Source organism: Pelophylax lessonae, assembly GCF_965119305.1.
Source record: "Pelophylax lessonae genome assembly, chromosome: 1".
NCBI classification, from domain to species: domain Eukaryota; kingdom Metazoa; phylum Chordata; class Amphibia; order Anura; family Ranidae; genus Pelophylax; species Pelophylax lessonae.
In genome coordinates, this window is record NC_138768.1 from 617,638,829 (window position 1) to 617,661,944 (window position 23,116).

At 40.4% G+C, this 23,116-nt stretch overlaps 1 protein-coding gene across 9 annotated transcripts in view; it reads right to left on the reverse strand.

Moving 5' to 3' along the window:
* Positions 1–23,116, reverse strand: part of CAMK2D (calcium/calmodulin dependent protein kinase II delta) — a 446,499-nt gene that overhangs the window by 134,954 nt on the left and 288,429 nt on the right. For 5 of the 9 annotated variants that reach the window (XM_082254338.1, XM_082254333.1, XM_082254336.1 and 2 more), the window contains exons 6-7: positions 17,055–17,127; positions 2,066–2,168 (exon numbers count right to left, since the gene is read on the reverse strand). In XM_082254338.1, the coding sequence (XP_082110464.1) occupies positions 2,066–2,168; positions 17,055–17,127 (176 nt within the window). Of the gene's footprint in view, positions 1–2,065; positions 2,169–16,378; positions 16,452–17,054; positions 17,128–23,116 lie in introns of all 9 variants that reach the window. The other 4 variants (XM_082254334.1, XM_082254332.1, XM_082254339.1 and 1 more) reach the window with 1 other exon arrangement.

Genomic DNA, 23,116 nt, shown 5'->3' on the forward strand with positions numbered 1-23,116 from the left:
TGCTGTTCACAAACGCTCTCCATCCAACCTCACTGAGCTCGAGCTGTTTTGCAAGGAGGAATGGGCAAAAATTTTAGTCTCTCGATGTGCAAAACTGATAGAGACATACCCCAAGCGACTTACAGCTGTAATCACAGCAAAAGGTGGCGCTACAAAGTATTAACTTAAGGGGGCTAAATAATTTTGCAAGCCCAATTTTTCAGTTTTTTATTCATTAAAAAAGTTTGAAATATCCAATAAATTTCATTCCACTTCATGATTGTGTCCCACTTGTTGTTGATTCTTCACAAAAAATTACAGTTTTATATCTTTATGTTTGAAGCCTGAAATGTGGCAAAAGGTCGCAAAGTTCAAGGGGGCCAAATACTTTCGCCCAAGGCACTGTACATACACAAACACACAGTATTTCACAAGAGTACACCCCTCACATTTTTGTAAATATTTTATTATATCTTGTCATGTAAAAACACTGAAGAAATTACACGTTGCTACAATGTAAAGTAGTGAGTGTACAGCTTGTATAACAGTGTAAATTTTCTGTCCCCTCAAAATAACTCAACACGCAGCCATTAATGTCTAAACCTCTGGCAACAAAAGTGAGTACACCACCAAGTGAAAATGTCCGAATTGGGCACAAAGTGTGAATATTTTATGTGGCCACCAATATTTTCCAGCACTGCCTTGACCCTCTTGGGCATGGAGTTCACCAAAGCTTTACAGGTTGCCACTGGAGTCCTCTTATACTCCTCTATGACGACATCACAGTGCCGGTGGATGTTAAAGACCTTGCACTCCTCCACCTTCCGTTTAAGGATGCCCCACAGCTGCTTAATAGGGTTAAGGTCTGGAGACATGCTTGGCCAGTCCATTACCTTTACCCTTAGCTTCTTTAGCAAGGCAGTGGTCGCCTTGGAGGTGAGTTTGGGGTTGTCATGGTTCCCTCAATGAACTATAGCTCCCCAGTGCTGGCAGCACTCACACAGCCCCAGACCATGACACTCCTACCACTATGCTTGAATGTAGGCAAGACACACTTGTCTTTCTACTCTTAACCTGGTTGCTGCCACACATGCGTGACACCACCTGAACCAAATAGGTTTATCTTGGTCCCATCAGACCACAGGACATGGTTCCAGTAAGTCAGTTAGTCATCTTGTCTTCAGCAAACTGTTTGCAGGCTTTCTTGTGCATCATCTTTAGAAGAAGCTTCCTTCTGGGATGACAGCCTTGCAGACCAATTTGATTCACTGTGCGGCGGATGGTCTGAGAACTGAAAGGCTGACCCCCACCCCTTCAACCTCTGCAGCAATGCTGGCAGCACTTGTACGTCTATGTCCCAAAGACAACCTCTGGATATGATACTGAGCATGTGCACTAAACTTCTTTGGTCGACAATGGCAGGACCTGTTCTGAAAGGAACCTGTCCTGGTAAACCGCTTTATGGTCTTGGCCCCTGTGCTGCAGCTCAGTTTCAGGGTCTTGGCAATCTTCTTATAGCCTAGGCCATCTTTATGTAGAACAGCAATTCTTTTTTTCAGATCCTCAGAGTTCTTTGCCATGAGGAGTTGAACTTCCAGTGACCAGTATGAGAGAGTGAGAGTGATGACACCAAATTTACCACACCTGCTCCCCATTTACACCTGAGACCTTGTTACACTAATGAATCACATGACACCGGGAAAATTGCTAATTGGGCCCAATTTGGACATTTTCACAATGCGAGTTGCTAGAGCCCTACAAAACCAACGTGTGCAACTGATTTAATTTCTAACAGCATTCACCAGTAAAAAAAAAAAAAAAAAAAAAAGAATTTGCTGTCTGTACAAAAAGATCTTTAGTAAAAGAATGTGGTTTATTGTATATACCACTTTCCCTTTCAAAACATTATATGTCACTGGGTCCTGGATGAGTCAGGCTACTGCTTGTCCACATAACCAAGCATACTTCTCATACCCAAATGTCTGCGATATCACTACCCTTTAATTTGGTTATGGTCAGTGGGCAGCTCAACCAACAAAATATTGACTGAACTTGAAAATCAGTAAAACAAAATGCAAATACTCACCAAACCATGCTTGCTGGTCTCCTTGAACTTCAATAGCAAGGCCAAAGTCTGCAAGTTTTACCGCTGCACCTTTTGATTTGCTAGCCAAGAGCAAATTTTCAGGCTTTTATTTATAAAGGAAATGGGAGAAAAATGTGGTTAGAGAAGAGAATCCATACAGATCAATACATATATCTATCACTGTAAATGTCATGTGAAATATGTGGTTTCAAATTGAATGTAATGTTCTTCACACTTAAATGGAATGGTGAGTTCTAAGGTTAATTATAATTCCCTAAAAAGAATTTAGTTTGCATTCTATAAAATTATCAGAATAACCAGAATTGCATGCATAAACCAAATCTAAAATAGAATAGATCTCAAGAGGGCTTAGTCAGTAATGCCATGCAAATATCAGTGAAGATATATGAAAAACATTTCACCTATAGCAGCCCATCAGCTTTCTGCTATTGCAGTCAGATAAATGAAGTTGAATTCTGACTGTTTGCTTTTTGAATTTGTGTTTTGAATAGAGTTGATAGCATTTGGGAATAAAATGATATGTATTCTTCATGAAGTACAGCTGTGAACACCACTGTGCTCAAAGTACATTTTTTTAACAATACATTAATTGATGTTTTGTGTTATAATTATTTTTTCAACTACTCAATACAGGTTATAATGTGATATATAGCTTTTGAATACACACAATATATTGGAGACAATAAATCATTTAATTTAAGCTTAGTGGGAAGTACTTTAAACAATTTACCCCAGCCTGGCTACATTCATTTTAGTGATGTTTACAGTATGGCAAATTATGCACTCTACTCTAAGTACAGTTCTTACACAATACACAATAGCATGAGAAAAAGTAATCATAATTATGAACAAGTTGCGCAGGGAATACGTGAGCAAATTTTTTGTTCAAACTGACCCAATTCCCCCATTCACAAATTTGAGGTAGATCAAGGAATCCTCCCTCCCCACTGTGTCATTGTATTCTGAGAAGCGGGGACACTTAATCCTAGTACACATGGGCTGAATGTCAGGTGGCATCGGTAGGTTCATTAGAAACCATCCGACATTCGGCCCGTGTGTACGGCAGCCTGTCAGACGGAAGCCAGCCATTAGACCGGCTTCTGTCGAAGAGGCATGGACCAAAAAGGTCTGCTGACCGGACAACCAATCAGCGGCGCTCTCAGAGCATATACCTGCATTACAGCAGGTATATGAAGCAGAAAACCATTAATAAAACTGTAAACAAAGCAAAAATTTAGCCCAAACTTTTTTTTTTTTGGATTGGCAAGAGTGGGATTGAATGCATTTTTTTCAGGTTTCCTTTTGGGGTCCATGTACTGATTGGGGAGCCTTCTCTCACTTAACAATTTTGTAACCTCTTCTGCATACGTATTCCATGTCAGTGACACCCACCTAACCAGCTGCCACCTGGACACCTTTTTTGACTACTCTAGTCATCATTCTTCTCTATTCTGCATTCTCTAACTCATTTTTTCTAAATGTATTCTAAACTCAAAAGGTTTTTGTAACTTATTGCATTCTATGTCCAACATCAATCCAGCTTTTTGCCTGACTGCAACTTTTCTCCCCCCTCTCCCTGCTCTCACAGGCTTTACTGAAAGCAGCAAGAGCCCCCATAACACACAGCTTAATATAGTGGCACATGCACAGGGGGAGGAGTGGGCAGACCCAGCAAGAAACCCCAGAAGAGGAATATAAGGGGCCGCTTTGTGCAATACAACTGCACAGAGCAGGTAAGTTTAAACCACTTTTTTAATTTTAAAAAACATTTTGACTTTACAACTGCTTTAATCTCTCCCCATACTTAAAGAATTCCATCTTGAACCAAATGCATTATATACCATACCTGGCGGATGCACCTAAAAGCTAAAAATCACTGAAGTACACATTAGTACTATCCATTTGCTTACTCCTCCCATGCCAAACATAAGAAGATGGCTGCTTGGCATGGGCACTGTTCAGAGAATGCTTTGCATCTTCTGAATAAATGCAAAGCATTGCCTGATTGGACAAGGTGGATAAGTGGAGCGGTGAAATCTTGTGAACTGTCAACTTCCTGTACTCTCTGCCTGTGATGAATTAGATTGTTTTCAGAGGGCTAAAGAACCATGCCCTTCTATGATATAGACAGCAGGAGAGGTTTCATAGTTGTATCTAGTTTCTATTGTCCTGATAGTAAAGAGTGAAATTGAAGGACTGGAATTGCGTTACTGACAAAATCAGGTGATAATAAATGAAGTATGACAAAAGAAAATTATTGCAGCCACCACATCTAAGAACTGGTAGGCTACAATATTTTTTGTTTTGTGGTTTAGTTATGGTTTAAATAGTATACACAGCGCTTTACTGTTTCCACATTTTATGTTACAGTCCTTTTTTTCAAAATGACTTCAATTCATTATTTTCCTCAAAATTCTACACAAATACCCCATAATGACAACGTGAAAGAAGTTTGTTTGAAATTTTTGAAAATTTAAAAAAAAAATAAAAACATGAAAAAAACTAAATGTACAGTGCCTTGAAAAGGAACTCAGTAAGGTTATATCCAGACCACTGTTCCTGATCTTTGCGGACAGTATTAGAACAGGAGAAGTACCAGGAGAATGGAGGAAAGCTAACGTGATTCCGATATTCAAAAAGGGTCAGAGGCATGTCCCGGGAAATTATAGGCCTGTCAGTTTGACATTGATAGTATGTAAACTTCTGGAGGGGATGATAGGGGCTATATCGTAGAGTTTGCTAAAGACAACAGCATCATCAGTAATAACCAGCACGGGTTTACAAATGGGCATTCTTGTCAAACCAATCTATTAGCATTCTACAAGGAGGTGAGCTGTGAGCTAGATAGGGGCAGACCAGTGGATGTGGTGTACTTGGATACAGTTCCCCATAAGCGCTTAATTTATAAAATAAGGTCTGCAGGTATCGACAGCAGGGTTTGCTCTTGGAAACGGAACTGGCTAAAAGGGCGTGTCCAAAGGGTGGTAATAAACAGCGCATACTCAGACTGGTCTGAGGTAGTAAGCGGGGTGCCCCAGGGCTCTGTCCTGGGACCAACCTTGTTCAATTTATTCATAAACAGCATTGAGGTCGGGTCAGTAGTTCAATAGCAGTTTTTGCAGATGACACAAAATTGGGCAGGGCAATAACCGCACAGCATGAAGCAGATATCCTACAGAATGACCTGGACAAAATAACGGAGTGGGCAACGACTTGGCAAAGAGGTTTAACGTAGAGAAGTGTAAGGTTTTGCACTTGGGGACTAGAAACATAAAAGCACACTACAAGTTAGGAGGGGAACCCTTGGGGGAATCAAAAATGGAGAAAGATCTGGGAGTCTTGGTTGATGATAGACTAGGCAACAGCATGCAATGTCAGGCGGCAGCTGCCAAAGCTAGCAGAATATTAGCATGCATAAAGAAAGAGATGTATTCCAGAGATAAGACTATAATCCTTCCACTTTATAAAACTCTGGTCCGACCGCATCTGGAGTATTCTGTCCAGTTCTGGTCGCCAGTCCTCAGGAGGGATGTGTTGGAGCTGGAGAGAGTCCAGAGAAGGGCAACTAAACTAATTAGGGGATTGGAGGACCTTGATTATGAAGAGTGTCTGCAATCGCTTGATTTATTCTCCCTGGAGAAGAGACGCCTGAGGGGGGGACATGATAGCAATTTTTAAATATCTCAATGGGGATCTCAGCTTAGAAAAAAAGCTGTTTAGTCGAAGGGATTGCATGAGGACTCGGGGGCATACAATGCGATTAGAGGAGAAGCGTTTTAACCTCAGGCAACGTGGGGGGTTCTTTACGGTTAGGGCTACAAGATTGTGGAATTCTCTACCACAAGAGGTGGTTTCTGCGGGTAGTATGGTGGCTTTCAAAAGACTATTGGACGTGCATCTCAAGGATCAGAACATTCAGGGGTATGAGAGATGATTACAGCCACACACAGCTACACAGGTTGAACTGGATGGACTATTGTCTTTATTCAACCTCACTTACTATGTAACTATGAAAAAGTATTCATACCCTTTGAAATGTTCCACATTTGGTCATGTTACAACCAAAAACTTAAATGTATTTTATTGGGATTTTATGTAATAGACCAACACAAAGTAGAACGAGATTGTAAAGTGGAAGCAAAATGACAAATGGTTTTCAACATTTTTTACAAATAAATATCTGATAATTGTGGCTTGCATGTGTATTCAGCCCCCCTTAGTCAATACTTTGCAGAACCACATTTCACTGCAATTATAGCTGCAAGTCTTTTTGGGGATTTCTCTACCAGCTTTGCACATCTAGAGAGTGACATTTTTGCCCATTCTTCTTTGCAAAATAGCTCAAACTCTGTCACATTGGATGGAGAGTGTCTGGGAACACCATTTTTTAAGTCTGGCCACAGTTTCTCAATTGGATTTAGACCTGGACTTTGACTGGACCATTCTAACACATGAATGAATATGCTTTGATCTAAACCATTCCATTGTAGCTCCGGCTGTATGTTTAGGGTTGTTGTCCAGCTGGAAGGTGAACCTCCGCCTCAGTCAAGTCTTTTGCAGAACAGGTTTTCTTCTAAGATTGCCCTGTATTTGGCTCCATCCATCTTCCCATCAACTTTGATCAGCTTCCCTATACCTGCTGAAGAAAAGCACCCCCACAGCATGATGCATGCTTCATGGTGGGGATGATGTGTTCAGGGTGATGTGCAGTGTTAGTTTTCTGCAACACATAGCGTTTTGCTTTTAGGCCAAAAAGTTTAGTTTTGGTCTCATTTGACCAGAGCACCTTCTTCCATATGTTTACTGTGTCCCCCACATGGCTTCTCACAAACTGCAAACAGGACTTTCTTTGACTTTCTTTCAACAATGGCTTTCTTCTTACCACTCTTCCATAAAGGCCAGATTTGTGGAGTGCATGACTAATAGTTGTCCTGTGGACAGATTCTCCTACCTGAGCTGTGGATCCCTGCAGCTCCTCCAGAGATACCATGGACCTCTTGGCTGCTTCTCAGCCATGTCTTGGTAGGTTTGCAGTTGTGCCAGATTCTTTCCATTTTCAGATGATGGATTGAACAGTGCTTCGTGAGATGTTCGAAGTTTTGGATATTTTTTTTATAACCTATCCCTGCTTTAAACCTTTCAACAACTTTATCCCTGACTTGTCTGGTGGGTTTATTGGCCTTCATGATGCTGTTTTTTTACTGAGGTTCTCTAACAAACCTCTGAGGGCTTCACAGAACAGCTGTATTTATATTGAGATTAAATTTCACATAGGTGGACTCTATTACCCAAATTAGGTGACTCCTGAAAGCAATTAGTTCCACTAAATTTTAGTTAGGGGTATCAGAGTAAAGGGGGGATGCATACAAATGCACACCACACTTTTCAGATATCTATTTGTAAAAAATTTGTAAAAATCATTTATAATTTCTTTCCACTTCACAATTATGTGTCACTTTGTGTTGTCTATCACATAAAATCCCAATAAAACACATTAACGTTTTTGACTGTAACATGACAAAATGTGTAAGGGTCAAAGGGTATGAATACTTTTTCAAGCCACTGTATAGGTGGTCCCCGGGTTACCATCAAGATAGGGACTGTGCATAGGTCCTCCCTTGCTAGCAGACATCAGGAAACTAGCTACAAAATTCTCACCCGCTGGTACAGAGTCCCTGCACTCCTGCATAAAATGGATGGGTCGATTCCAGATTGTTGTTGGAGATGTGGTGCTGAGGGAGGCACAATGATACATATTTTTTGGACATGTCCCTCTCTGAGGGATTTTTGGAGGGAGGTCGCTCTGGTGATTAAGGAACTTACCTCGGTGGAGGTGGACGAGGACCCAGCACTGTGTCTACTTGATCTTACGAGGGGATCAATTAGGAAATATAGGAAGTCTCTAATAGCCCACTTACTCAATGCTGCGAAAGCCTGCATTCCAGCAATGTGGAGACAGACACGTCCCCCTACGCGACAAATGTGGACTGCAAGAGTAAATGAAATCCATCGTATGGAACTCCTAACCGCAGCATTAAACAACTCTGAGGAGCAAACTAGACTACGCTGGACACCATGGTCGCAATTTATAAGCTCCGATGAGTATATACAGCTAAATCTGTAACTCTAGGGATATTTCCCCTAGGTGTTTAAGGAGTGAGCCTCTAGACTCCTCGGACCCCACCGGGAGTTTTCCCTACTCCCCTTTTTTTTTTTTCTTCTCTTTCCTATTTTTCTTTCTTTTTTCTTCCCTTCTTCCATCGGTCTGTGGGTGGAGCCCCCAAGGGGGGGACAAATGGGATACGTACGGAGAGGTAGAAGGAATGATACATAAAATCTGACATATATTTTTCTTTTTTACTATGTTCTTTTATAAAGTGAAATTAAATACTGTGATTGTTTTGATAATAACAGCTACACTTGGTTCGGATGTTTTGGGGTTTTTTTTTCTTTCTTCACATATATAATGGTTTCTAGTTTTACACCAAATGATTTCACTATATTAGCTATCTACGATACACATTATTAAAAATATTTACACTTTTTCTTTTTTCCCCTCATATATATAATGGATATAAAGTTATACACTAAATGATTCTACAACATTAGCTATGTACGACACATATCACTAAAATATTTATACGTGTTAGTAATTTATTTTTTCTTTTTTTATGGTGAAATGACACGAATATGATTATGTATCACACAAAATGCACAGCTTAAAATATACACAGTTCTTATTCATTTTTATAAATGCATATTGGGGAATTATCCCCTCTTTTCCTTTTTTTTTTTTTTTCTTTTCTCTTTCTTTCTTTCTCTCTCTCTCTCTATTTTAAGTTTGGAGTTTGTGAGATCACTTTTCACGGATTGTTTCACATTTGTTGTGTTTAATCTTATTTTTCACAATTGGAATAGTATTATATCGCATTGTATTGAACATGGTATTTTCCTGTTTTAAGAAACATCTGAAAAGGCGAATTGTACTGTATCCTTAAAGAAAAAAATCTCATAAAAATGCTTTAAATTAAAAAAAGAAAAAAAAAAAAAAGATAGGGACTGTAGGTTTGTAAGTTCGAACAGGTAAATTTTTTAAGCTTGGCTCCAGCCAAAAGAATATTTTTTACGTTTTTTGGATAGCATAGGGGAGAGTTAACACCCCTGTACCATTTGTTTGCCGTCTGTAACCCCGTTCAGAAGATTTCACCTCACTTTCTGTCCCTATGACAACTATATTTTGAAAATGTTGGGTTGTTGTGGAAACAAGGATAAGTGATAAAGCTTCAGTGGAGACACCTTTTTCCCATTAAAACTCTTACAGGAGTGAGTTTCCCTTCCTAAGGCTAGATTTCTCCTCACTTCCTGTTGTCTCTCTCCGTTTGTAATTAGGAGTCATTTGTAAGTCAGACGTTTGTAACCCAGGGACCGCCTGTACATAAGTATTCACAGCCTTTGCCCAATACTTTGCTGAAGCACCTTCAGCACCAATTACAGCCTCAAGTCTTTTTGAGTATGATGCTACAAGCTTGGCACATCTATTTTTGGGCAGTTTCTCCCATTATTCCTTACGGGACCTCTCAAGCTCCATCAGGTTGGATGGGGAGCATTAGTGCACAGCCATTTTCAGATCTCTCCAGAGATGATCAATCGGGTTCAAATCAGGGCTCTGGCTGGCCAATCAAGGACATTCACACAGTTGTCCTGTAGCCACTCCTTTGTTATCTTGGATGTGTACTTAGAGTCGTTGTCCTGTTGGAAGATAAACCTCCGCCCCAGTCTGCGGTCCAGAGCTCTCTGGAGCAGATTTTTTTTAATCAAGGATATCTCTGTACATTGCTGCATTCATCTTTCCCTCGATCCGGACAAGTCTCCCAGTTCCTGCTGCTAAAAAACATTTCCACAACATGATGGTGCCACCACCATGCTTCACTGTAGGAATGGTATTGGCCAGGTGATGAGGGGTGCCTAGTTCCTCTAGACATGACACTTGCCATTCAGGCCAAAGCGTTCAATCTTTGTTACATCAGACCAGAGAATTTTGTTTCTCACGTTCTGAGAGTCCTTCAGGTGCCTTTTGGAAAACTCCAAGTGGGCTATCATGTGTCTTTTACTGAGGAGTGGCTTCCGTCTGTCCACTCTACCATACAGCTCTGATTGGTGGAGTGCTGCAGAGATGGTTGTTCAGTTCTCCTCTCTCCACAGAGAAATGCTGGAGCTCTCACAGTGTGAACTATCGGGTTCTTGGTCATCTCCCCGACTAAGGCCCTTCTCCCCCAATCGCTCAGTTCTGCTGGGCGGCCCACTCTTGGAAGAGTCCTGGTGGTTTCAATCTTCTTCCATTTATGGATTTATGGCCACTGTGCTCATTGGGACCTTCAATGCTGCAGACATTTTTCTGTGCCCTTCCTCAAATCTGTTCCTCAATACAATTCTGTCTCAGAGGTCTACAGACAATTCCTTGGAATTCATGGCTTGATTTGTGCTTTGACATGCACTGTTAACTGTTAACTTATATACAGGTCCTTTTAAAAAAATTAGCATATTGTGATAAAGTTCATTATTTTCTGTAATGTACTGATAAACATTAGACTTTCATATATTTTAGATTCATTACACACAACTGAAGTAGTGCAAGCCTTTTATTGTTTTAATATTAATGATTTTGGCATACAGCTCATGAAAACCCAAAATTCCTATCTCAAAAAATTTGCATATCATGAAAAGTTTCTCTAAACGAGCTATTAACCTAATCATCTGAATCAACTAATTAACTCTAAACACCTGCAAAAGATTCCTGAGGCTTTTAAAAACTCCCAGCCTGGTTCATTACTCAAAACCGCAATCATGGGTAAGACTGCCGACCTGACTGCTGTCCAGAAGGCCATCATTGACACCCTCAAGCAAGAGGGTAAGACACAGAAAGAAATTTCTGAACAAATAGGCTGTTCCCAGAGTGCTGTATCAAGGCACCTCAGTGGGAAGTCTGTGGGAAGGAAAAAGTGTGGCAGAAAATGCTGCACAACGAGAAGAGGTGACCGGACCCTGAGGAAGATTGTGGAGAAGGACCGATTCCAGACCTTGGGGGACCTGCGGAAGCAGTGGACTGAGTCTGGAGTAGAAACATCTAGAGCCACCGTGTACAGGCGTGCGCAGGAAATGGGCTACAGGTGCCGCATTCCCAAGGTCAAGCCACTTTTGAACCAGAAACAGTGGCAGAAGCGCCTGACCTGGGCTACAGAGAAGCAGCACTGGACTGTTGCTCAGTGGTCCAAAGTACTTTTTTCGGATGAAAGCAAATTTTGCATGTCATTCGGAAATCAAGGTGCCAGAGTCTGGAGGAAGACTGGGGAGAGGGAAATGCCAAAATGCCTGAAGTCCAGTGTCAAGTACCCACAGTCAGTGATGGTCTGGGGTGCCATGTCGGCTGCTGGTGTTGGTCCACTGTGTTTTATCAAGGGCAGGGTCAATGCAGCTAGCTATCAGGAGATTTTGGAGCACTTCATGCTTCCATCTGCTGAAAAGCTTTATGGAGATGAAGATTTCATTTTTCAGCACGACCTGGCACCTGCTCACAGTGCCAAAACCACTGGTAAATGGTTTACTGACCATGGTATTACGGTGCTCAATTGGCCTGCCAACTCTCCTGACCTGCTATCGAAGCACCCTGGGCCTCCATAACACCTCAGCAGTGCCACAGGCTGATTGCCTCCATGCCACGCCGCATTGAAGCAGTCCTTTATGCGAAAGGATTCCCGACCAAGTATTGAGTGCATAACTGAACATAATTTTTTGAAGGTTGACTTTTTTTGTATTAAAAACACTTTTCTTTTATTGGTCGGATGAAATATGCTAATTTTTTGAGATAGGAATTTTGGGTTTTCATGAGCTGTATGCCAAAATCATCAATATTAAAACAATAAAAGGCTTGCACAACTTCAGTTGTGTGAATTGAATCTAAAATATATGAAAGTCTAATGTTTATCAGTACATTACAGAAAATAATGAACTTTATCACAATATGCTAATTTTTTGAGAAGGACCTGTAGACAGGTGTGTGCCTTTCCAAATAATGTCTAATCAACTGAATTTACTACAGGTAGAGTCCAATCAAGTGTAGAAACATCTCAAGTATGATCTTTGTAAATAGGATGCACCTGAGCTCAATTTGAATGTCATGGCAAAGGCTGTGAATACTTATGTCCATGTGGTTTTTTTTTTTTTTTTAACAAATTTGCAAAGATTTTAAACTTCTTTCACATTGTCATTATGAGGCATTGTTTGTAGAATTTTGAGGAAAATAATGAATTTAATCCATTTTGAAATAAGGTTGTAACATAAAATGTGAAAAAAAGTGAAGCCGTGTGATTACTTTCCGAGTGCACTGTAGCTCAAAACTTTAGCTAATTTAAAATATTTTTTTTAACATTTACTATTAAAAATGCAAAGGCGAAGTAACACAGTACACCCTACCCATCCTGCAACCCCTCATTCTCATTGTATTTACTTCCGGCGATGATGCCGATGTAGCCGGTCCAGCAGTCTGGGGATCTGAACCCCCCCGTGGGTGGGGAGGGTGTATGGTGCTAGTTCACCTTTGCATTTTTTCTGTAAAAATGAACTAAGACTTTAAAGAATAGTTTAATTCAGAATTTGATCAGTAATGTATTCCCCATGACCCTCTTTCATTACTGCTATTGCTTTTTACATCTATATCTGGACTTAAAATATGTATTTTGTTTTTGTTGTATATGTTAACTGAATGGTTACTGACACACTCCTCATCTTATTTTCCTGTACCAAAGAAAGGTAAGGAAATCATAATATGAAGGGTACAAGTATAGGCAGCGCATATCAGACAAGAGATGGGCACCCTGTGGAACTGACATGCTGCATTACTTATATTTCAGTAACTATAATAAACAGAACTTTACACAAGGTGTGCATTTATGTATGTCTATGTATACAAAGCCTTCAAGCTTTCAGAACTCTATTAAAACGACTTTATCTCAATAGTTTTCCAGTTTTAAATTATACTATTAAAGAAACCACTAGCTGGAACCATTAACAGAATCACACATTCCAAATATATCTGAGGATTAGCTGTACAGCACTAGACTAGATATCATATTAATTACATTCTAAAACTAAGTAGGAAGAATTCTCAATTTTGTATAAACTATTGAACTGTGCATTTGGCAATTTTTTTTTTGGTAATTAAATTATACTGTAATGTGTGCGTTTTAAAAGCACATAGGATTAAAAGGATATTTTGCAGCTTTTCACATGTGTATACTTTATCCACATTACTACCACTGTATTTTAAAGTATCCAAAACTAAACAAAAGATTTTGCCTTCAGTTATAGATTGGAGATGGATAAGAACACCTGCAAGATTGCTGTCTGTGCTCATTGGGGAGAATTACTCTCTCTATCTGTCCTGTTTAGTAGTATTAGGCCCCTTTCACACAGGCGGAACGTTCAGATCCGCCTGTCCGTTTTTTTGGCGGATCTGAACGGTCCCCCCATGCATTCCTATGGGGCATCGGATGTCAGCGGAGACATGTCCGCTGACATCCGACCCGATCTGATAAATCTGGATGGATGGAAACCAGCGGATCGACGGTCCGTTCCCATCCGATTTCCCCCATAGAGATGCATGGGGAACTGACAGCTGTGTCTCTGCACACAGCACGGAGACACAGCTGTCCTCCTGCTGCTCAGAGGGGGATCGGCGGCTTGATCCCCCGCTGAGAAAAACGGACTCCGTCCAACGGACGGAGTGCGTGAAAAGAGGCCTTAATGAAAGTGAAAGTAAAAGGAAATCCAAAATTCTGTATTGGGTTGTCCCCAGATATCTCCCACTGAGGACACAAGTTCTGATGACCCTGGTGACAACCAGAGATTCCTTCACTTTAGAGGAATTTTCTCTAATTTCCTGTTTTGGCTTTGGGACAGTAAGTGAAGGGAATTCTGCCCAATGGGACACAGATAGCAATAATAAACCTTACAGGGGTTATAACCCTACTTTAACCACTCTACGACCGCTCACAGTAATACTACTGCGGCAGAGTGGTTCGTTATCGTCCAGTCACGTAGTATTAACGTGACTGGACACTCCCCCTTCTGGGGGGCGCTTGCGCGCCGCCGGAGGCTCGCTCCCGCTGTTTTCATTCACAGCGGGAGTCGGGCCAGGGGAGGAGCAGCGGCGATCGCCGCTGCTCTTACCCGATCGTCGGGGATCGAGTCTGGAGATCCGCCCGCTGTGTGTAAACACAGCGGGCGGATCTCCATAGTGACAGGGAGTGACAGATCGGACTGTTCAGCATAGCTGGACATCCGATCTGTCCATGACTCACACAGTCCCCTCCCCCCACACACGTCAGTAAGCACCAGGCATACATTAACCCCTCCCTCTCCAATAAAATTAACCCCTTCCCTGCCAGTGTCATTTTTACAGTAACAGTGCATATTTATAGCACTGATTACTGCAGTAATGTCACTGGTACCCCCAAAAGTGTCAAAAATGTCAGTCAGGGGTCCGGTCTGTCCGCCGCAATGTCGCAGTCCCGCAAAAAAAATCGCAGATCGCCGCCATTACGCGTTAAAAAAAAACACCAAAAATGACAGAAATCTTTCCCTTTGTTAGTAAACGCAATAACTTTTGCGCAAACCAATCAAAATACGCTTATTGCGATTTTTTTTACCAAACATATGTAGCATAAAACAAATTGGCCAAAATTTTTTAAAAAAATTGGTTTTTACATCTTTTTTGGGGGGAATTTCATATAAAAAAATGTTAAAAATATTGTTATTTTTTCAAAATAAACGCTATTTTTTTGTTTATAGCGCAAAAAGTAAAAATCGCACAGGTGATCAAATACCACCAAAAGAAAGCTCTGTTTGTGGGAAAAAAAGGACGTAAATTTCGTTTGGGTACGGCGTCGCACGACCGCGCAATTGTCAGTTGAAGTCGCACAGCGCCGAATCGCAAAAAGTGGCCTGGACGGAAGACAGCAAAATCCTCCGGTGGTAAAGTGGTTAAGCCAGCCATAGATGGTTTGAATCTCGGCCAATTCAGCAGAATCTGGCCAAGATTCAAACCATGTATGAGCAGGCTAAATTTACCAAGTGGATCGATCGATTAACTTGGGTACAACCAGCTTGCTGGATTTTATATGAGATTATTGCTAGCTTGCTGTTCTAGCCGCTAGCAATAATCACTGTGTTCTCCCTGACGAGATGGCTCCCCCTCTACTGGGAGAACGGAAGGGATTTCCAACACTGTCCGTGGTTGCAGGAAAGAAATTCGCTCTATTGATGGCTGGCTTTACACTATCCAAAATGGAAAAATAAAAGTTTTGTCTTTAGTTCTACTGTAAAAGAATGGGAGTTAGGTGGGCATGAAGTGCACAATGGAGTTTTATGGCATCTTGTTTATAAATGTTTATAAATGGTATGAGCGACCAGTGATGCCTGTGATGCCATTAGACAGTGAAGGTCACAAGCAAAATGCATACAAATCAATCAGAGTGACTCAGTGCCTTTTGATCACTGGGTTGGCCAATCACAGCACCTACAAATGTAAACACTACATGTGTTTATATTTGAGAGTCCTCTCCTTCCTCTCACTATGGTGGAAGAAGGGTTACATCCAGTTTGACTCAAGTATGTTGGATTATAAAGTGGAAATGACCACCAATGATGGGGGTATGGGTTTTAAAATGCCACTGACCACAAATTATTTGATAGTAGGATATTTACTGCTACTACCTGGCTTTAGTGGGCACATTTTTACCCCCTCAATAGCAGCATGTTTTTTTCATTTCTAAAAATGTATAGAAAAAAAATAGACCTTGGTGTATCTCCTTTCAAAAAATGGTATTTTTAGAGTATTTGCCATGTCCTGGCATTTTAGGGTGATCGTAAAATCATCAAATTTATTTTTAAAATGTTCAGTTTTTTTTCCCTTTATGTAGTAGATCCAAACATTATTCAAAATCACCAGCTCTACCAGTGTCACAAAAATGTTATAAAATTAAATTGGGTACATGATCAAATAACTGGCAGTCAAACTATCAAAGCGCTGAAAAGTGAAAAATGGCCTGCTAATGAGGTCTACATAGGCTAGTATTCAAGTGGTTTAAAAAATGTTACAGTATAGTCAATGCTTCCATAAATTGATCAAAGGAGGAAAGCTAGAACAATGACATACAATGCAGAGTCACACATGCTGAACAGTAGCCAAACATTGCCATTCCATCAAAGATTACATTTCATGAAGCGGTCACTTACCTTTAAATCTCGATGGACTACGCCCATCTGATGACAGTGCAGCACAGCCTCCAAGATCTGCTGAATGCAATGACTGCATGCAAACACCAGGGGGTGTGTGTTAGTTTCAAGCTTACACCCACTGTCTGTACACCCTCAGAAGACTGGGTTCAAATATACAAGCAAACAACTGGCATTCTTTAAAATGACCCACTATTTATCTGTGTTACATATCATGAGATTAAAAAATATAAATAAATAAATAATGTGAAGAGTGCCAAGCAAACCCGCACAGGTATTTAAATGGCAATACATTGGTGTACTTTTAGTACAATACTTCAAAATGTCATTTTTTTTATTGAAATAACCGATTCTTACATATTTCCAATTGTTTTGCAATTGTAACCCAAGGTCTGAGGACAGAAGTGGGGGTGAAGTCTGCAGACTGCATAAAATGTCATGGCAAACCTTAACTCTTAAAATACATCATGCACAATATATACACACCATCCAATTATAATAACTATTAGCTAATTATACTGCTAGCCATGATGAATATGGAGCCTGCAGACATCATGCACATACCTTGATGTAACATTTTAAGAGAGGAAGGGTAAGAACGGGCAGAAAAATATACAATTCAGCCATTTCCACCCTAAGCATAGCATTAGGCAACTTGTTAGCACCAGATACTGACCTTTAGGTCTCTGTGAACTATGCCATTAAGATGACAATGATTTACACTTTCTAGAATCTGCTGTATACAATGACTGTGAAGATACAAGGGCAGAACGGAAGGGGAAACATTAAAGGCAAAATATTAACAATGTACAATCAACAGAAAACATACACAAAGACATTTGCATGTATCAAGCAGAATTGAATAACACTGTATTTGGACAGAACATGCACACATCAGACATATAACAGTGCTGTCATTTATCATGTGATCAGGAAGTACAAGAAAGTGTACTTATTATCTATACATGGAATTACATACAGGAAAATGAACATGCACATTCCATGCTTAGTAATAAGGGACTAGTGAATAATAAGTACATTTTCAACACTGTTGTGTTGCTTTTTTTAAATAAAATAACTATTTTCATAGTTAATCAAGGGTTGATCACAGAAGGGTTATGGAAATGTGAACTTTGTGAGAAAAATCAGAAACAAATGAACAAAGGAACTATTTTAATCTTCTACAAAGATTAAAAAAATTAAATAAAATTTGTAGAATTACAGCCCTAAATCAGGATAGTTAGTAAGCGCTTTGTTTGATGTCAAATGCAGAGTATGTATACTCGCAACCAACACAGAAAACCTGTGTAAATGGTCTGTGAGAATGGTAAAGCTCAGCATTATACAACCATGAAGGCTTATAGTGAGTACAAGGCAGTCTTGGTCTACCATGGCTGCATTGTGTATCTGAACAAGAGACAGCAATGGAGTCTGGATACATACAGTGATTCCCATGAAATAATGAACACTAACACAAAGGGGGTGATTTACTAAAACTGGAGAGTGCAAAATCTGGTGCAGTCCTGCACAGAAACCAATCAGCTTCCAGGTTTTTTCAAAGCTTAATTGAACAAGCTGAAGCTGGAAGCTGATTGGCTACCACGCACAGCTGCACAAGATGTTGCACTCTCCAGTTTTAGTAAATCAACCCCAAAAGGTCAACGAGAATGTATATCAAATTTGTGCATTTTCTATAGGAATCAAAATTCATGCTTCAGCTTGTACAAAGACATTTGTTATAAAGCCCATACTTTTAATTCTAAATATGATTTTCTAAAGGAACAGAACCTAGTCAGTTGGGTATTACAGCACATTGTGGTATAGGTGGATGTGGCTGCACGCTTAGGAAGCTCCTGATACACACCTATTTTAAAGTAGAATGCTCTAACCTTTCACATTTGCCACAATGTAGTGTAGCAGTGGCATGGCACTTTTAATGTCAGAATGTGGCATTCTACCATAAGTAAGGACACCTCATAATGTTTATATGCAATACAGAATACATAAATAAACAGCCAGAAAACCTAGTCTAGTCAGTGAGAATGCTAACAGCAATAAGAGACAAGCTGTTCTGGACTAAAATAGAAAAGGTAAAAAAAAAAAAAAGAAAAAAGGTTAGTCACATGCTCTAACTGACCAGGGAGATTGCCAAGCATGCCAGAAATTTGCATAGACCTTTCTTAACCCACAATGGCTCAAATTTGATAGGGTCCAAAAATATTTAGACAGAATAAAAGGCAAAAAAAGCACCTAGACCAGATGGCATACACCCACTGATCCTAAAATAATTGAGCTCTACCATTTCAAAGCCATTGTTTCTTAAAGAGGAAGTAAACCCTCCTCTGACACATTTACCTATAGGTAAGCCTATGATAAGGCTTACCTATAGGTACTGTAAATATCTCCTAAACATGTACCGTTTAGGAGATATTTACCTTACATGCAGCCAGTGACGTCACTGGCGCATGCGCTCTGAAGGAACGGCCGCTCGTGCCGTTCCTTCAGAGCCCCGTGCCGTGACCGTTGGCTCCCGCGCGCATGTGCGGGAGTGATGTCACCGCGGCTCCGGCCAATCAGATGGCCGGATGCTGCGATCCCGGAAAACGGGCGACTGGACATGTCGCCCGTCATAGAGGTAAGCGAGCGGCACGGCGGGGGCTCGCTCTAAGGTAAGTATTTGATAATGAGCTAGTATGCGATGCATACTAGCTCATTATGTCTTTCTCTTTCAGGATGAAAATAAAAAAAAAATAAAAATTTGGTTTAGAACCTCTTTAATTTTAGGTACTTTTTAATGACTGGAATGGTATTAGGGGTATGGCATAAGGCCAGTGTGGTGCCTAAATTTAAAAGGGATCAAAGTCTTTACCAAGTGACTATAGACCTGTTAGTTTAACTTCTATAGGGAGTAAGATCATGGAGAGCTTAATAAAAGTCTACATAGATAAGTTCTTGCTGGAAAAAAAAATGTAAGCAACAGACAGCATTGATTCATGATAGAAAGAAGTTGTCAAACAAATCTGATTTCTTTTTATGAGGAGGTAAGTAAAACCTTGGACAGAGGGGTGGCTGTGGACTTAGAATACTTGGATTTTGCAAAAGTGTTTGACACAGTTCCCCACACACGGCTAATGTGTAAGGCAAAGTCTACTGGCTTGAAAAGATAAGTTTGTAAATGGATAGAAAACTGGCTAAGAAAGAATTCAAACAGTAGTGGTTAATGATTCTTTCGTACTATGAATGGTCTAGTTTGTCAGTGGTCTACCCCAAGGTTCAGGGTTGGGACCCTTAATATATTTATAAATGTAATAGGGTCGGGGAATAAAAAGTACTATTTTAGTGTTTGCAGATGACAAGCTATGCAGTGGAATTATGTCCTTACAGGATTTCTTCAACTTAGAAGCCATCCTCAGTGCACTGTTTTATTAGGCAACTATGTGGCAAATGAGGTTTAATGTTGATAAATGTAAAGTTATGCACTTGGGGGCTAAGAATATGCACGCATCATACATACTAGGTGGAGTACAACTGGGGGGATCCATAGCGGAGAAGGATCTGGGGTTTTTAGTTTATCATAAGCTTAATAATAGCATTCAATGCCAGGCTGAGGTTTCCAAAGCAAGTAAAGTCCTTTCTTGTATTAAGCGAGGTATGAACTCCAGAGAGAGAGAGATATAATTTTGCCTCTGTAGAAATCATTAGTAAGGCCTCATCTGAAATATGCAGTTCCGTTTTGGGACCCAGTTCACAAAAAAGATATTGGGAAACTGGACAAAGTGTAGAGAAGGGCAACCAAACTGATAAGAGGCATGGAGGAGCTCAGCTATGAGGAAAGATTAGAGGAACTGAATTTATTCTCTCTTGAGAAGAGGAGATTAAGGGGGATATGATCAACATGTATAAATACAAATAAGTTGTCCATATAGTGAACTTGGTGTTGAGTTATTCACTGTAAGGTCATCACAGAGGACAAGGGGACACTTTTTACATCTAGAGGAAAAGATATTTAATCTCCAAATACAGAAAGGTTTCTTCACAGTAAGAGCTGTGGAAATGTGGAATAGACTCCCTCAAAAGTGTTTCTGGCCAGCTCAGCAGATTGCTTTAAAAAGGTCTTCATTATTTCCTAAATGTACCTAATAAGTAGATACTAACATTTATAGCTGGAACAATTTGGATCATGCTTTGCTGTTTTTTTTTTTGTTGCCTTCCTCTGTGAGAATAGGATTGTGTATATGGGATTATATGATTTTTATTTATTTACTTATTTTTTTAGGATTATTTTTCTTTTCCCCCTTTTATTGGTTGAACTAGATGGTCTTGCGTCTTTTTTTCATCCAGACTAACTATGTAACTCGAAAAACCTCACTACATTCTAAAGGAAGTCCCTACTCTACTATCTTTAAAGCAACAGTTTCTGGAAGTACAGTAAACCTCAGATCCCTGCACTTTTTACATTTACACTGAAGTGGCTAAATTCATATTTGAAAAATCACAAGGTCCTGTTACAAGCTACAGTGTTTCCAGTGACTAAATTAACTTAGCCTAATAGACATTTTTTCCAATAGAGCAATGTAACAAATAAACAGCACTCAACATGATGTAGAACACATCTACGTTATCCATGCTCTACTGGAGCAATCTCACTTTTGTGAAATACATTATGGCCAATTTTATTTTAAATACATTTCTATGTGAAAGTTACTTCAGAATGTTGGGTTGACCCCTGGTCTTCTAGAACAGTGTTTTTCAACCTTTTTTCAGTCAAGGCACCCTTTAAAATATTGGATAGTCTTGGGGAACCCCATTCTAAAATGTAAAAAAATATTCTAACAGTCTTACATATTGTATCAACATTCACACATAGACACCCAACGTTAGCGGTGATTTATTCTTCCAAATCCAATACACTTTTTCACACTGGTACCGATTAGTATACCAATGTTTCTCTTCTCCCTCAGTGTTTCTCCATCACTCAGCTAATGTGACCCCAGTGCTGACAGAGAGGGGCAGGGAAGGGTCATTGGTTGTTAGGACGCCGGCGGCTAGAAGATTGTCTTGGTGCACAATGAAAACCCATGGCTTTGTGTAACTAAAAGGCTTCATCCACCCTCCAGCTTGTATACAATTTTGGGACAATTTTTAGACATTTTGCCAAGGCACCCCTGAGGAAACCTCAAGGCACCCCAGTGTGCCTGGGCACCCTGGTTGAAAAAGGCTGTTCTAGAAACATATTATAATCTGTATTCTGAGGAAATATAACAAGTCAATAATGTTAATGAAAACCTTTTTCTTAATGCAGTAATTAGAGGTTCCTCTCAGTTGAATGATCCAAATGTTACAAGCACTAATGGATATCTTGAGCAATCCAATATTTATTAGATTGAAGGCCATCACTGAATACTGGCCCTAACAACATACAAATGTTTCTGAAACGTATTACTATAAGGACACTTACCTGTCCAGGGATCCCACGATGTCAGCAACCCAAGCCTATTCATCCATCGGCTTTGGGTGCAGGCGCCCACATTGCAAGTAAGGGAAACCGGCAGTGCAGCCCTCAGGCTTCACAGCCAGTTTCCTACTGCGCATGGGCGAGTCACTCTGCGCTTTTTGAATGGTCTTGCCGTCTTCTGGGACACACAGGTCCCAAAGGCAGCTGGGAGAAGGAGGAGGGACTGGACATGACATAGATCACCGTACGGCGATCTTATCAGGTAGTGGGAATGTAAAAAACAGGTACCCGCTTCCCCCCAAAAAAGTGCCAAATGTGGCAGTTGAGGGGGGGGGGGAGTGCAAACAAGCAGAGCTTCTCCTTTTGGGTGGAGCTCCGCTTTAAGTTATACTTAAACTAGCCACCTCCTGCCCATACTATAACTGAAAGATGGATACAACGCGGGCTCCCATTGCCGAAAGGGCATCTATTGACGTCCTTCGGTGATCGCGCTTCCCGTGTGCCGCTGCAGCACGAATCGGCACAGACACAGCTGATTACAGATCAAGGTAAAGAGCCAATCACAGCAGCTCTTTACCATGTGACAAGCTGTGTCCAAAAACAGCTGATCACATTGTAAATAGGATTTGCCAATTATCAGCAGGCCTCTCCTTAGGAGAAGAGAGCAAATATCCAGGAAATCCACACAGGGGACATCTACACTGATAATAAGGGCACTGATCGTCAGTGCAGCCCCAATACTGCTCACAAGTGCTGCCAATTAGGTGCCCATCAGTGATATCTGTCAGCGCCCATCAGTGCTGCCTATCAGTGCCACCTCACCAGTGAAGCCCATCAGTGGCCATCAGTGCAGCCTATCAGCGCACATCAGTGTAGGAGAAAAAATATTTTTTTTAGAAAAGTTTATAACAGAAACTAAGAAAAAACGTCTTATTTTTTTTTTTTTCTCGTTTGTGTAGCAAATAATAAAGAAAACACAATGGTGATTAATAACCACCAAAAGAAATCTCTATCGGTCTCAAAAAATGATACAATTTTGTTTGCGTATAGTTTTGCATGACCGCGCAATTGTCATTCAAAGTGTGACAGCCCTGAAAGCTGAAAATTGCCTGGGCAGGAAGGGGTTAAAGTGCCCAGTAGACAAGAGGCTAGACAATATTTATTTTTAAATCTGATTTCTAGCTTTTAGAGATGGAAAACTTAGGGCACATCTAGTCTGGGAAAGCCTTGCCAATTGGTAACACACCCTCAGAGTCCATGCACACTGGACTTAAAAATGAAAT